We start from the raw sequence: 14,094 nt of genomic DNA, 5'->3' as shown, positions 1-14,094 counted from the left end.
CGCGCCATTACGTCGACCGAAAACGCGGAAACCGCGTTGCACGGACGTCTACTTAAGTGATTTCACCGGCGATTAAAGCCGCGCGTCCCTTCGGCCGATCGCCGGTGCCGGTACCGTTTCCTCGTGTTTCGTCAGAGGCGAAATTAGAAATTCCAAAATTCCCGGCCTCTCGGAACATTTTTCTTATTCGCCGCGAGAAGAGGAGTAAGGGAAACACGACCGTTTTTCAGACTTTTTGGAGATTTTTTCGGGATTTGCACCATTGTCATCGATATTCGGATATTGGTATCGATATCGGATTTGCGTGCAATTATAATGTAATTTCGTTGTAATTTTGGTGTTATACGCGACTAAAATTATTGGGATTTTGTAACTTACTCTCGCGCGATTATTCAGTAGACGTAACTCGAGCCATACGGAATAATTAATCAATTGTTAGATTGTCTATTATTTGTTGTATATCTTTTTAATTGAGATAGTCGCAAATATTTCATTGACGTTTCGTTCTGTTTCGAACTATTAAAATCTCGGAATTTTCTTTTAAAAGGAAGAGTAAGAAAAAGCTTAATGGCATATTGAAGGATAAGAGGAAAATAGGAGGAAGCGAAGGAGGAAGCGAAGGAGAAGTAAAGGTATAATATTGCCAGCTGCATGCCCATGCTCTTCGTGGTTGCACCTGACCATTGAGCTTCTTTTCCAAGCACGAGCGGACACTCCATCCATGCGGTTCTGATAGAGGGGTTGTTGTAATAAGGCGCTTCCCAGCTCTAATAAGAGGTTTTCCTTTTTCGTTCAGGGTTACGGGTAGATTGTGATCTATGCCGTATGCAGATATTGAGATATGAGTAAGCAAGAAAGTCATGTACATGTCTATGTGCAAACTTAACTCTGAAAGGCGTCACAATTCATATTTATGACAAAATCGATATTATATCGCGCCTCGCGCGATTGTTACTGTCGTTTGTAAAATATACTTCCAAACATTCCATTTTTAGCAACCGTGAATATGAGTAACGTATGGATTTTATCTTCTGGATACACGTTCGTTCGTGCTTGTTTGTTAATTTTTTATTCATTATTGAGACAAATGTGAAATAATACAAAACTAAAACAATTGCATTCTAAATTTTGATTACATTAAATTAAGACTAAAATATTAAAATATAAAAATAATATTGTTGCTTTATTAATCACTGAACTTGATGTAAAAGTTGATACACGTAAAATTGTTTAATAATAATATTAATAAAACAGAAATTCTATAAGAAAGAAATTGTTATAAAATTAATATTAAAATTCTTATAATAAAAAACAATAATTGACAATGATTGATTGACAAATTTCTATTCTTAAAGATATTTAATAAAATATTGTAATTAAGTATGTTTAATCAAAACATCTATATGTATATCCAAATAAATTTATTAATGAGTACAAAGATATTTATAATTAATGAATACAAAGATATTTACAAGGTAAATAATATATAATTATTGACAGATAATTATATATTATATAATTTAAATTATTGTCATATACAAAATCATCTAAGAATAACTAAGAAATTTAAACAACATATTTTTGTTATATATCTTTATATATATAATTTTAAATTTTGTTGGATACGGTATTATTTAACACAGTATTATTCAAAACTTACAGTTTTGAGTTTCTATATTTTAATGTAGGAATATTCAGAATTGGTAATTTTGAGATTAAAATTGATATTGTTGATACTTATTTCTCATTTTACATAGTTACATAGTTATTTCATAGTTATCTTTTTGTAGCTTGAGATGATCTCAGAACTGAAATTAATAAAAAATTGATAGGATATTTGACGTGTATATATGTATATTTAAACATATATATAAAATACTTTTAATTACTTTTATACGTATTATCAAACATACTTCTAATAACTATTCTAAAATACATTATATGTAAAGCTAATAGTTTATAATAACAATAATAATGTATTTTTAAATACGAATATTGATATATATATATATATATATATATATGTGTCAAAAATATTTAACAATTATGTAATCTAGTCTTGCCTTAGAGATCGATCATCAATGTCTCGTTACAAAAAGATAGCAACGAAGTGAATAGAAAAAAGAAAATAATAGGAAAGATGAGGACATAAATAACCGATAAGTATCAATTTTAAACGCAAAATTATAATTTTAGACAATACTATTAATACCAGTAGATATCTGTTATTTGATTGATTTAAATTAAGAAAAAAAGAAACTCTATATATATGCATATGTATTAGCGTAAGAAGATATGTGATTCTTGATTTCAAGCGAGCGTAAGTTTATTTTCTCTTCAATATCATTAAAAAAATTAACCATCAAATATAATGAAGAGTCGTTTTGTAGCCATTCTGTTATCTACAAAATTAGTATTAGCAATATTAAATACATCTTATAGAATCATTAATTTTTGAATAAAAAATTATAAATGTAATATTAAATAATTTCGTTATGATATTACATTATGTAAATTTGTTTATATGTGTACTTTTATAGAATGTCTAACAATTATTGGCATAGCTTTCGTGTGTAGAATAAATAAAAATATTTATATGAATTTATGTAAATTTGGCAATTACTTGAGAATTATAAATTAATAAAAATTTACAAATGAGCATTCATGCAAAGAGACAGTCTGCTGTTATACGTATTTACAATTGTTGAAAACAAAAGAAATTTGAAGATTTAATTTATAAATGATAGATTACTCGCTACTTATAGTAGCATCTTCAAACATCTCGACATGCTCTTAGGAGTTGCCTATAAAATTGGGTTGCCTCTTTGTATGGATTTATATTAATTCGCTATTTTATTATAATTAAGTCATTATAATTAAGTCATCTGAGAAACATGCGAAATAATATAAGAATTTTCTTTACAGTTTTTGTTTATTTTATCTGTATAAAAAACGTTATATTTATAGTTATCAGAGTTTCTGTATATCATAAACAGAATTACATAAACTTATAAAAAAATTTTGTTATTCGATTGTTCTTTCTGAATGAAATAATTTCTTTGAATTTGTATAGGTACATTGCTTGTCATAAATATTAATATACATTCATAACACACGTCCAAATTAATTTTAAAAATAAATAATCTTATTGTTTCTTATCGTTATCTTCTCTATATAACTTTCAGATAAAATATTATATGTTTAATTTATATATTTGTGTTCTTTATATATAATATTTTGTTTCTAGCGTTATTGAAATATTTCTAATATGACAATATGCAACATATAATAAAAAAGGATGAGAAAGTTTAATAAGAAAATAAGAAAATAACAAAAAATATTACGTTTGAAGAAATTTACCTGAACAAGGGACTGATCAGAATAGACGTTATTTATGATACAAACTAATGCTACAAGTGTATCAATTATTCTAAAAAATGCAAAATATATAATTTTTAATAAAATAATACAACAAATATCTGATTGTATACAAGTTAAAGATATTAATGAAAACACATTATTACCTGGGTTTGATGGAGTCAATATTAGTTAATATCAGGTGAATTGAATCATTTGCATGTCTCTGAACAAAATTAAAGAATATACTAATGTGATTTCTAATATAATTCGTTCGTGAAGCATATTCTGAAAATCTAGAATTACTAATAAGAAAATCTAGATGTTTTAGATCTTTTGTATCTGTTACACCGATAAGGAAAGATATCATGCTAGATGTTTTATTAGAGCAAGATAAAAATTCTGGTAATTTGGTATCTTTGGTGATTAAAATTTTGTCAAATTTATGGTCTAAAACACCATCTGCTATCGACAAACCATTACAATAGGTCCATTTTCTCCACCATGGTAAAAGTTTATAATTTCTGAAAAATTTGATTATAATAATATCCAATTATATCTTTTTATACATTTTAATTCTAAGATATATCAAGTTTTGCAAAAACTACAAAAATACATTAGAACTTTATACAAATAATTACGTCTGATCTTCTAAATGCCATTTCAAGTTATCTAAAGCTTTCTTCTTGCATTCGTCGTCGCCAAGAAGGCATGCCCATTTTGCAGCTTCTTGCCTTAAACATTTAGTAAAATCGTTCTCGTCAGGATCTTCCCTGTATCCAATTTTTTGAAGAAGTGAACGTAGTGGCTTCAGTATATTCTAATAACATAAATTTTGTACTAATTAGTTGATTAGAAAATTTTATTATTTGATTTCTTGAGCAAATATCATTCTTTAAATTATTTAAACAATTATTAAAAATGTAGTTAATGTTTTGAATGCATTGTCAAAAATTTCTTTATCAAAGTCACTTTTACCTTGAAATTAATGTTTACGAAAGAGCCATGAAATGGTATAATATATGACATGCGTTCAATAGCTTTAAACATAGGATACCATGCTACATAGTCTGTTTCCTGCGACAGATAGCTTATAAGTTCCCGAAATACAGAAGATTGTAGTTGATCTGATGTCACGAAATGAAACGCGTCATCGATGATTTGAGCACGATTGAGAACAGGAATTTTTGTATAGTTCTCGGACTTCAGATAGCGTGCGATTCTTAACCAATTTTCTTTATTATAATTTACACGGTAATATCCTATGATACAGTAAACAAATATTATTTACCACTAAATAGTTATTACATATGAAGTAAAATGTTTTTAAACGTTTTTTCGTTATTTTATATTATGAACATGAGAAGTACTTTTAGTAAATAACATTCATATCAAATAATAAGAAATATATAAATTGATATTTATAAAATAAGTAATTTTGAATTTTGAAGTTAATGTCGTGAATGTCATTGACATGGCCATTTACAATTTTAAAATATTTTTTTCAAATTTTTTACAAGATTATTATTTATTTATATATAATATTGACATCGCAATAAAAGTAATGTCAAACAACTGAATCATATACAAGTTATCTGATTGGAAATAGCTGTGTACAGTTCGCTTGCCCGATTATTTTCAAGATTCAAGAAGGGAAGATGCGTCCACTATGAAAAACGATCTAAAGTTGCATAGTCCGTTAAGCGCTGACATAAAGCAAGCAAATTAATGTAATCTATTTTAAAGAAATATTTAATTTTATCATTTACCAGTCTGTAGTAGATTGACTATTATCCACATAGTTTCCAAATCATCTTTATTAAGTTCAGTTAAACCTTTGATATCCGATCGCTTGTCTAGCCAAAACTGTGGTTGATAGTATGAGTAATTAAACCTGTTCTCAAAATGTGATATAATATATGTCACAGGTATATTCCATTTCTTTCTATCTCTTTCTATTTTAAATTGGAGAAATTTCAATTTGTAATTTATAGTCACGTTAATAACAGGATATTGTTCTTCTTCTATCCAAGAATCCATCTTGTATTTCACATTCATTGCCTTACTTTTCAATGTTATTTTTGATTCATACGTTAATTGTATAACATCCCAGAAATCATTCAGATCACCTGTCCTACAGAGAATTATAAAAATTAATTTTATTGTAAGCATGGTGTAAGTAATTTATTCAATTACAAAAGGCCTACTAATGTTTCAACGACAAGTTCGCGCATAATTAAGTTCGTACGGAATATCAGAGGAATGTTCATGGCTCAACGCGATAAGGAAGTCATATTTTTCATAGTCATAGATTTCAGCAACAGCTGAAATAATTGAGTTCTGAGTTCAATCGATAGAAGATATTTAATTTTTAATAACAATGATATTTTCTCTATCCTGTAAACGAAGCTATCGCTATAAACGTAATACCAAATACGTATATTTTTAATATAAAATTTAGATTTTTTTTGGTTGTTCAATTATTATGATTACAGGTATAATGTCAGCGATATAACATCATCAAAGAATGAAATTCTTAAAAAATTATTAGTTTAAAAAAAGCAGAAAAGAAAAATAAAAAAAAAAATAGAAAAATATGGTACTTACTGTTTTCTCAAGTATTCAAAAATACTCTCTTGAAAAATTTGTTCGCCTAATACATGCTGTAGCATACGCAATATACAAGGTGCTATAAAAATGTGAGCAATGTGAGTTATGTATCAACATAAATTAATAGTCATAATAAATTTGCCGAAATTTTCAGGAATACTGTTAAGATACTATTTGTTCAAAAGAATTACGATTCTTAATTTTATTTATATACTTATTATATTTAAATTTTTTTTAGTGAATTAGGAAAAGAAAATACAATAAAATAAAATTTATTTTTTTAAAACAGAATCTAAATAATTTTACAATTGTATTAATATTGCATCCAGTATTGCATACCTTTCATGTAATAGGCAAAAGAGAAGTGGACATAACTTATGTCATTTCTTGTTATTTCTTGAAGAGAAGATATAATATGTTGATCGTCAAAACGGAGAGATTCTTGTTGAATTTGAACCACAAACAAATCTAACGGTCGAGCATTTGGAAGAGTCTAGATGTTAAAAATATGCAATATATAATAAATTTGTTTCATTAAAGAGAATATCATAATAAAACTAATAGAGCACAAGAATTATATTAATTTAAAATATTATAAACACTATTGGGTTTTAAAATAATGTATGCGTAATGATATTATTTAGTTACAATATTAAATTATTATATTATTATTATAGTTATACATTAACCCTCCAATGATTCATTTAAAATATTATTTTTTTAATAAAAACTAATTTTTTTTCCTGTAGAAAACGGAAATATTAACGGAATCGAATCAGAATTCGAACTCGGATTTTTCATTTACAAATCGCGACTTTAGTCTGCATGATCGCAACGGCTCCGAGTCTTTATATCCCGAATCACCTTCGCACTTAAAGACCGCTTAATTGCTTGCATTCCCTTTTATTATCTTTTCTTCTATTTTTTTATAAAATTGCTAATTTTCCGCTTACCTAAATAATATAATTTAATAATTATAGTTTTTTAAAGCAGGTATCATTACACTACTTTTTCTCGTAAGTGCTAAAGTCACGACTATTTAAAGCTAAAAGGATTTTCTTTGTGCACGTATAAAGAAATTATAAATTTTTTATTGCAGCATTACATTTTATGTCTATCTTAAATTCGGATTTGTACAAATAAAATAAAAAGAACGTAAAATAACTGTCAAAATAACTGTACAATCGTTGAAAAAGTATCACAATTTCTTCAGATTTTTAGAGTTCAAAAACCTTTTGAAAAATATAACCGCTCTCAGTAATCCAGTTGTGCCGCATAAAACAATGAAAAACATGTTGTATCTCGGAGGGTCAAATAACATAGGTTAAATGTTAAAATAAAATACATTTGTTTTTCTCGTATCTCTTAAATATTGTAAATATTTGATCTGTTTAAATCATTTAAACAGATCACAACGGACATGAGGAAATACCTTATTGAGCATATACATTCCAAATAGCATAGCAAGACCGTTGTTTATCCACATGTAAGCCCAACTTGATGGATTGATCTTACTGAAGAATTTACTAACTATTTTACGTCCTATTAAACGCGATATTTCCATTTTATGCGCAACGGGATCTATCTTTTTATTATAAATGATATCTTCTTCTCTGAAAAACCGTTTATAAACATCGTCATTACATGTCCAACATTTATGTTACAAATGTGCACAGTTTACCATCTTCTACTACTAATTATTTACTAATTATTTGTATATTACATTATTTAATAGCTTTTTCTATTCTGTGACGACAATTTTACTGTAAAAATATTGACATTTATTTTTTTAATTACGTATACTACCTGTGAATTACAACATCGAATTTATCCACACCATCACTTTTCAAACCTGGGATCGCAAAGTGAATTCCTGATAAAGATCCTTGTTGTAGTTGCGATTGCTTCTCAATGCTATATGTAATATTGTTAATTAAATTAAATGCAAAAGTTTGATCTGTTATCACCCGTCTCCTACTCAACAATTTGAATTGGCTGTCTGGAGAACAAATAAAGAAATAGTCGTTCATATCGAATAAGATAATTGTTATGAGGTAAGGGGCTATTTCAAAAGTTGTCTCAAAGTGTGACTCGATTATATCCATGTGTTCATTTAATGTAGATGTAGGAGAATAAGCCATATTAGAAAAAGCTTTGTAATTTTTTTTATGCTTTATGGTAATGCTAAAATTAGCCTTTTGTCCTGGCTTATCCCAACATGGAAATAGGCGTCGTATTCCAGTCGCCGAGTTATGTGTTGTGATAAACCATCTAAAACATTTTCACAATTTTAATAGTATAATATTTAATAGTAAATTTTTAATGTGTATGATTATTTAAAATTGATATAAAAACTGTAGAAAAAATATTTTAATGAAAACCTTTCTCTTCGATCTTTACATTTATTGGTGCAAGTCTTATTTTGTTTTTCTTTCTGTTTTATTACAATATTTATAATTAAATATTTATTTTATTAGCTACTGATGACTATAAGATATAAGTAACATATATATTTAAAAATAGGCATTTTTTAATACAATCAAGTTAAATTTTTTCTTATGTTCTCTAAATTATTATAAAATACTTCTATACTTTCTATATATTTAACGAAATTTTATTGCATATTATGCAACGTATGAGTCATTAATTTTGAGTAGTTAATGGTTCTAGTTTATTAATTTATTTAAAGTATTACTACTTATACGAATATAATGTAATGAATATGTTTCTACTCACTTTTTATCTCCTTCTTCATTTTGATATGGGATTTTGACAAAGCCTCCGATGTCATTGTCGATATTAGCAATGTCACCTTTAAATGTTATGTATAAAATATAATCACTAGGTAATAATATATAATTATGGAAAAATATATATAGTTTCTTCATAGTTCTTAGAAGATTATATGAAGCATCACGTATCACATATATTTTTGAATAATCATCAATGGTAATCAGTTGAATTGATTCTATATTTAAATTCATTGAATGCAATTTTATTTCTTGTATTATTTTATGAACTGTAATGCTAATATTACATATTCCATAAAAAATATTTCTTTCTGTATCTAATGTTAGCTCAACAGAGTATTTTGTTGGCACTACTTTAGGTAAAGAGTGATTAGACTTAAGATCGATTATATGTTCATCATACGTAATGTAGAACGTCGAGTTTTTATCTCCATCAAACGAAAAAGTCAAATCGAAATTAAATATTAGATTTCCATAAAATAGCAATATAATGAATTTTATGACACGCATCTTGTTCACGGGCAAAAGGAAAGAATTGAAAATGAAAAGACTTGAGCCGACGACTTTCAGCCTCGACGATGGTATGTCTTACACTGACACAGGCGAACGAGTTAAAAGAAAAAAAAGAAAAGAAAAACAGTCACGCGGAGTGTATCCCCATATATCAAATCAGCACAACAAATCACGCAAATCGCACGACTCAGCCTGCCAATCGGACGACCCAAACTTCACCGAGCACGCGAGAAGCCCAGAATCGCAAACGCGCGAAACTAGAATTTGCCACTCGCGATTCAACACATCTAAATAGATATTTGGATTTTCTAAATTTATATAAATATATGTTTGATAAGAAGTAGAAACATGAGATCAAATTCTATCGCACAAACTCGATTTCTTAAGAAAATTAAGAAACAAAAAATTGTAAATTCTTTTATTGAAAGCTTAATAACCGTAAGAAAAAATAGAATTTTTCATTATGACTGTGGAAACATATTTTTTAATTTTTATTATATAGTAAATATTTTTATATTGCGATATTAAATTTAAATATTTAATATTGCAACATCTAGTGTAATAAACTGAAATTTCTTAAAAAATATTTTTAACGTTAAAATTAATTTTAAAAGGAGTATTATAAAGAAATATTTATAAATTACTCTTGCGTTCTATGTATTTATTTATATGTTCAAAGATTTATTTACATGTTATATAATAGTATATATAGGTCTAGTTTTTAGTGATTAAATTTGTATATTGATATTTAAAAATGATAATCCATGAGCGAGCATGGCATAGTAGACAGTGCATTGGTCTTGCCATCAAATCGTACATTCATCGTATAGTATCGGGTTAACTATTGCTGTAAATTTCACTTAGTCATAAACCACACTGTTTTAAAATAATTTATTCTCTCGTTAGAATGGCTCTTAATTAAAGCTTTATGCATATCGTCGCCCGTTGTTTCTTATCGCCGCTATGTCTCTCTCGCCCGCTTACCGATAAAGTTAAAATGTGATTTATAAGCTGCCTGCGTCGTGCAGCTCTCAGCTTTCCATCATATCGCCCTATGCGGGTTATTAATCGCGGAAAGTCAGAATCACATCTAGCAACCGATGTGATCACATTATTATTATAGTATATGAATCATCATATAATTTAATCCCCCATCATCGCGTTCGTCATTTATTCGCTCTCATACATTTTTTTTTCAAACTTTATTCATTGAAAAAGATTCTATTGTTTATCTCACAATTCTTTAGTTTCATAGATGTATTTTTGAACAAAATAGTTAAAAAAAATTTTTTTTTTAAATGTATCTGTGATCGATAAAAACAAAATGTCCAATGAATGATACTAAATGAATACTTACATGTTGCGTATAAATAAATTATTTTATGGATTGTTTAATTACGTACATCTTTGCAAATATAAAAGTGAATTTATTATAACATGCATAGAAAACAAGATTGTCAAGATAATTTAAAAATTAATCTATTGTTTTCTTTTCAATTTATTAAATAAGTTTGCTTTCCACTAAAGCAATTAAGAAGTTAATAAAAGGGACAATTCACGATGGCGACGGCGAGTGAAATTACAGACCGGTTTTCTCCGAAGAGGATAATTGAAAGGGCGAGAAGTAACCCGTTGCCTTAGGGTTGAATGAAGAGGGTAAAAGGAGGAAACAACTCATGCTTCCGTTTATGGTACCTTAAGGTACTGTAAGGATATGAATGAGCTTGTAGAAGACCCTTCCCTCTCTTTTGGCCAATGAATGAAGTCGCAAAACTTTTCGACCCCTGACATGGAGACACGTTTCTCTTCAATGGACGATGAAAGGTGATTATCGCTAGCACGAGCTAGCACGAACATTTTATTTATTCGATCGATTATCGCTCTCAAGAAACAACGTGAAAGAATCACAACAACTCTAAATAAATCGCGTCGCGATAATAAATCTCCGCGGGAAGCCGTTTGGCGGTCAAGAATGATAATAAGGGACGGTGCTTTTATTAATAGAGGAATGCGGGAACCAGGGCTATTAACCCCTCCTCCTTCCCCTTACTTGGGTTGGATCAGCTGTTCTTCGGGGTCCTTCCTGATGGTTGCGCGTACACGCCCCTTTAAATCTCAGTGGAGAACCGTAAAAGCTGAGACCGCAAGATACGACAATGAGCCGCAGGCCCGTTAATGTATCGTCGGTCTTATGTTCTTAAAAATAAAACATTATGAGTGTCGCTAACGTTTTCACAATTTAAATGCATCTCAAAAACATTTAGTGACAAAAACGTGACTGCACATTGCTTTGCGATTTAAATCCCTTTAAATTCTTTTTTTGGAAAATTTAATCGTATAAATGTTGAAGTGATTGCATATTATTTAAAATCAAGAATTCTGAAAAGTTCTGAAGAATTTTAAATTCTTCCGCAAAAGTATCTGAATATTTGAAACTTTTAAAGATAAAATTGAGACAGTCTTTAATTATATTGTCTTTTAGTAATGACACTCTTAATTTGCTCTGTTAAATATAATATTTTTAATTTTATTGGTAGCAATAATAATAAAAAAATTATTTTAAATATATGTATATATACAATAAATATTTCAAAGCATGAAATAAGCTTAAGTAAGTAATGAGAAGTAACGGTGATCGAATCAGATCGTCGTAAAACCGAGGCAAATCTGGTAAACGCGCAATAACGATATGCGCGATCGTTTCGCGAGAGGATCAAAACGAAATTGCTCCCGATCGTCTCGTCTGATCTTTTTGATCACCGCGCGATACAGCGCGGTATCCTTTACGATCGAGATCGTCCCGAAAGTGGGAAGGCGCGCATACCGGTAACAAAGCAGCGGGAACAGAATTTAGGTTGGGCCCGCGGTTAAAAGGCATGGTTACGATCGCGAAGAGCCCAGACGCGTAATTGAATGCAGCGAGGCGTATGATTTTGCCGATTTATCCCCCGGGGGCGCGAGTAAGCTGCGCTTAATTTAAACTAAATGCCGGCGGTAAATGCCGCGCGCGCGGGCGCGCTGATAAGCTCCCTTGATTTAAGCCGGCCGTATGTATATATATATATATATATATATATATATATATATACACTCGCAGGCCCTCTCTGTACTTTAGTGTCGTTAAGAGAAATAATTAAATTGCCGCAACGGCCACCATCGTCGACCGGGAGACTTTTTCGAATTCCCGAGACACGAGGGAGAGACGATGCGCACTCCTATGACTAATTATTAACTCGCGTATCCATTCGATGTGCATTCGCGCTTATGCTTCGCGGATAATTATCCGCAAAAATATTATCCAACATATATTGTTAGGTTAAAAGGTAAAATATGAAGTCTGGGTTAATTATGCATTCATGAACGTGTAGGAAACAAATTACACCATTAAAGATTTTCAGATTCTGCAGAGAATGGGTAATTAAATTTATGTTCATCTCAATCTTTATTTGTTTCTTTTCTTTTTATGCTATTTTTCATATCATCAGTGCGAGTGTTTATTCTTGTTTTCCTTCGAGGATTTTTTACTAAATTTTAACGCGAAATAAAGTCGCGAAATACTTATTCCGTTTTTTTTTTTGGAGATTAAGAGAAAAGTAATACTTTATTACATTCGGTTAAGCAGAAACGAAAAAGAAAAAGGGTCGGACGGGATTCGCACGCGAAATTAATGGCACGCCCGAATTGTATACGGGAATCAAGTTACGTAAGCACCGCCGAAATTTTAGGGAGGGAAGCCAATTTTCTGACATCTTGCAACGTATCTGCGCGCGGAAGTGGTATAAGATGATAAAGGGCGTGCACTCATCTTAAGAGGAGCATAAAATCACTAAGCATGTAACGGGGCATTCAGATGCGAAGCCAAATTGCGATCGTGTTACGAGCATGTAAGAAAAACAGCTGCCAACTCGCTCGATTCCTCCTTCTGGAAGCTTAATTGTCATTTGATCGCCTTAACCGCGCACCCAAGAAGCCAGTGCGCGTTGCCAATATTTCATTTAACATTAGGTAGTAAGATATAAAAACACAAGAAATCTTTTTTATATTCCCTTAACAAAGCGCAAAATTTAAGTAAGATCGTAAAAAGCAGTACGTTTATTTCTGAGGATTGTAAGACTAAAACCTTTGTAAAAGTTTTGTAATACATATTATACAATAAAATGTTGTAGCAAAAATACTAAATGATATTTATCACAAATTAAATAATACCTTGTAATCTCGAAAAATCGTAAAAAGTAAAATTTGAAATATTACGCAATTGCAATTTATTCGCACAAAATTGGAATCTACAAGAGTATTAGATTAATGTTTTACTAATTTGTTTTTATTTTAAAATACATCATATTATTAAACTTTACATTAATTATCAGATCGATACAGATCTTCTGTTTATTCGACGAAGAGAAAAGAAGTTGATTAAGACATCAATATAATTATAGAGAAAGTTTATCAATTTTCTCATATTTTGTATGCTAATTTTTCCTGTCTGTAGAGTATTGTTTTATCTCTGCAAAATTACACGTATATTACACGACATACTGGATTCGTATACCGTAATTAACGAGTTGTTGACGTGATCTTACCATAAAAGTGGCCATGAATCTCTTGTGGATCATCAGCTATGAGAAATTTCAGCCTTAAATGTATTTCATTATTCGACACGATTATGTGGGCCAATAAGGACCACCGGTGCATAAATATATTATCTCTCGTGTCCAGTTTATCGCTTAAAGATCTTCAGTTTACCAATGACATGCTAATTTTCATTAATGTATATTCCTCATTAACTTTCATTAATGACAAGATCATGTAGCTTAGAATTAATCGATACGAAATACCTCGACGAAATCTTTTAATGCTCAAGTGA

General features: G+C 29.5%; 1 protein-coding gene across 1 annotated transcript; it reads right to left on the bottom strand.

Moving 5' to 3' along the window:
* Window positions 1-2,170: 2,170 nt before the first annotated feature.
* On the bottom strand, window positions 2,171-9,337 carry LOC105427188 (aminopeptidase N-like). Its single transcript, XM_011638833.3, has 11 exons — window positions 8,704-9,337; window positions 7,774-8,238; window positions 7,400-7,580; window positions 6,307-6,460; window positions 5,965-6,046; window positions 5,127-5,491; window positions 4,336-4,619; window positions 3,999-4,177; window positions 3,525-3,881; window positions 3,361-3,430; window positions 2,171-2,402 (listed from the first exon to the last, which is right to left on the bottom strand). The coding sequence occupies exons 1-11, from the start codon at window positions 9,225-9,227 to the stop codon at window positions 2,262-2,264; spliced, it is 2,802 nt and encodes a 933-aa protein (XP_011637135.2). The 5' UTR covers window positions 9,228-9,337; the 3' UTR covers window positions 2,171-2,261.
* Between the last annotated feature and the right edge of the window lie 4,757 nt (window positions 9,338-14,094).

The sequence above is a fragment of the Pogonomyrmex barbatus genome, unplaced genomic scaffold (genome assembly GCF_055798465.1).
Source record: "Pogonomyrmex barbatus isolate J1 unplaced genomic scaffold, ASM5579846v1 scaffold12, whole genome shotgun sequence".
Taxonomy (NCBI): domain Eukaryota; kingdom Metazoa; phylum Arthropoda; class Insecta; order Hymenoptera; family Formicidae; genus Pogonomyrmex; species Pogonomyrmex barbatus.
The sequence above is the reverse complement of the archived record's forward strand: the minus strand, read 5'-3'. Positions and strand labels throughout refer to the sequence as shown.

Bases quoted from the DNA above. Each gene is read 5' to 3' on its own strand.
- LOC105427188 (XM_011638833.3), bottom strand. From the start codon at position 9,227: ATGCGTGTCATAAAATTCATTATATTGCTATTTTATGGAAATCTAATA. The intron at 8,239-8,703 runs GTGAGTAGAAAC...AAAATGTTTTAG, and splicing joins AATGAAGAAGGAGATAAAAA to ATGGTTTATCACAACACATA. The intron at 6,047-6,306 runs GTATGCAATACT...ACATTTTTATAG, and splicing joins TTTTGCCTATTACATGAAAG to CACCTTGTATATTGCGTATG.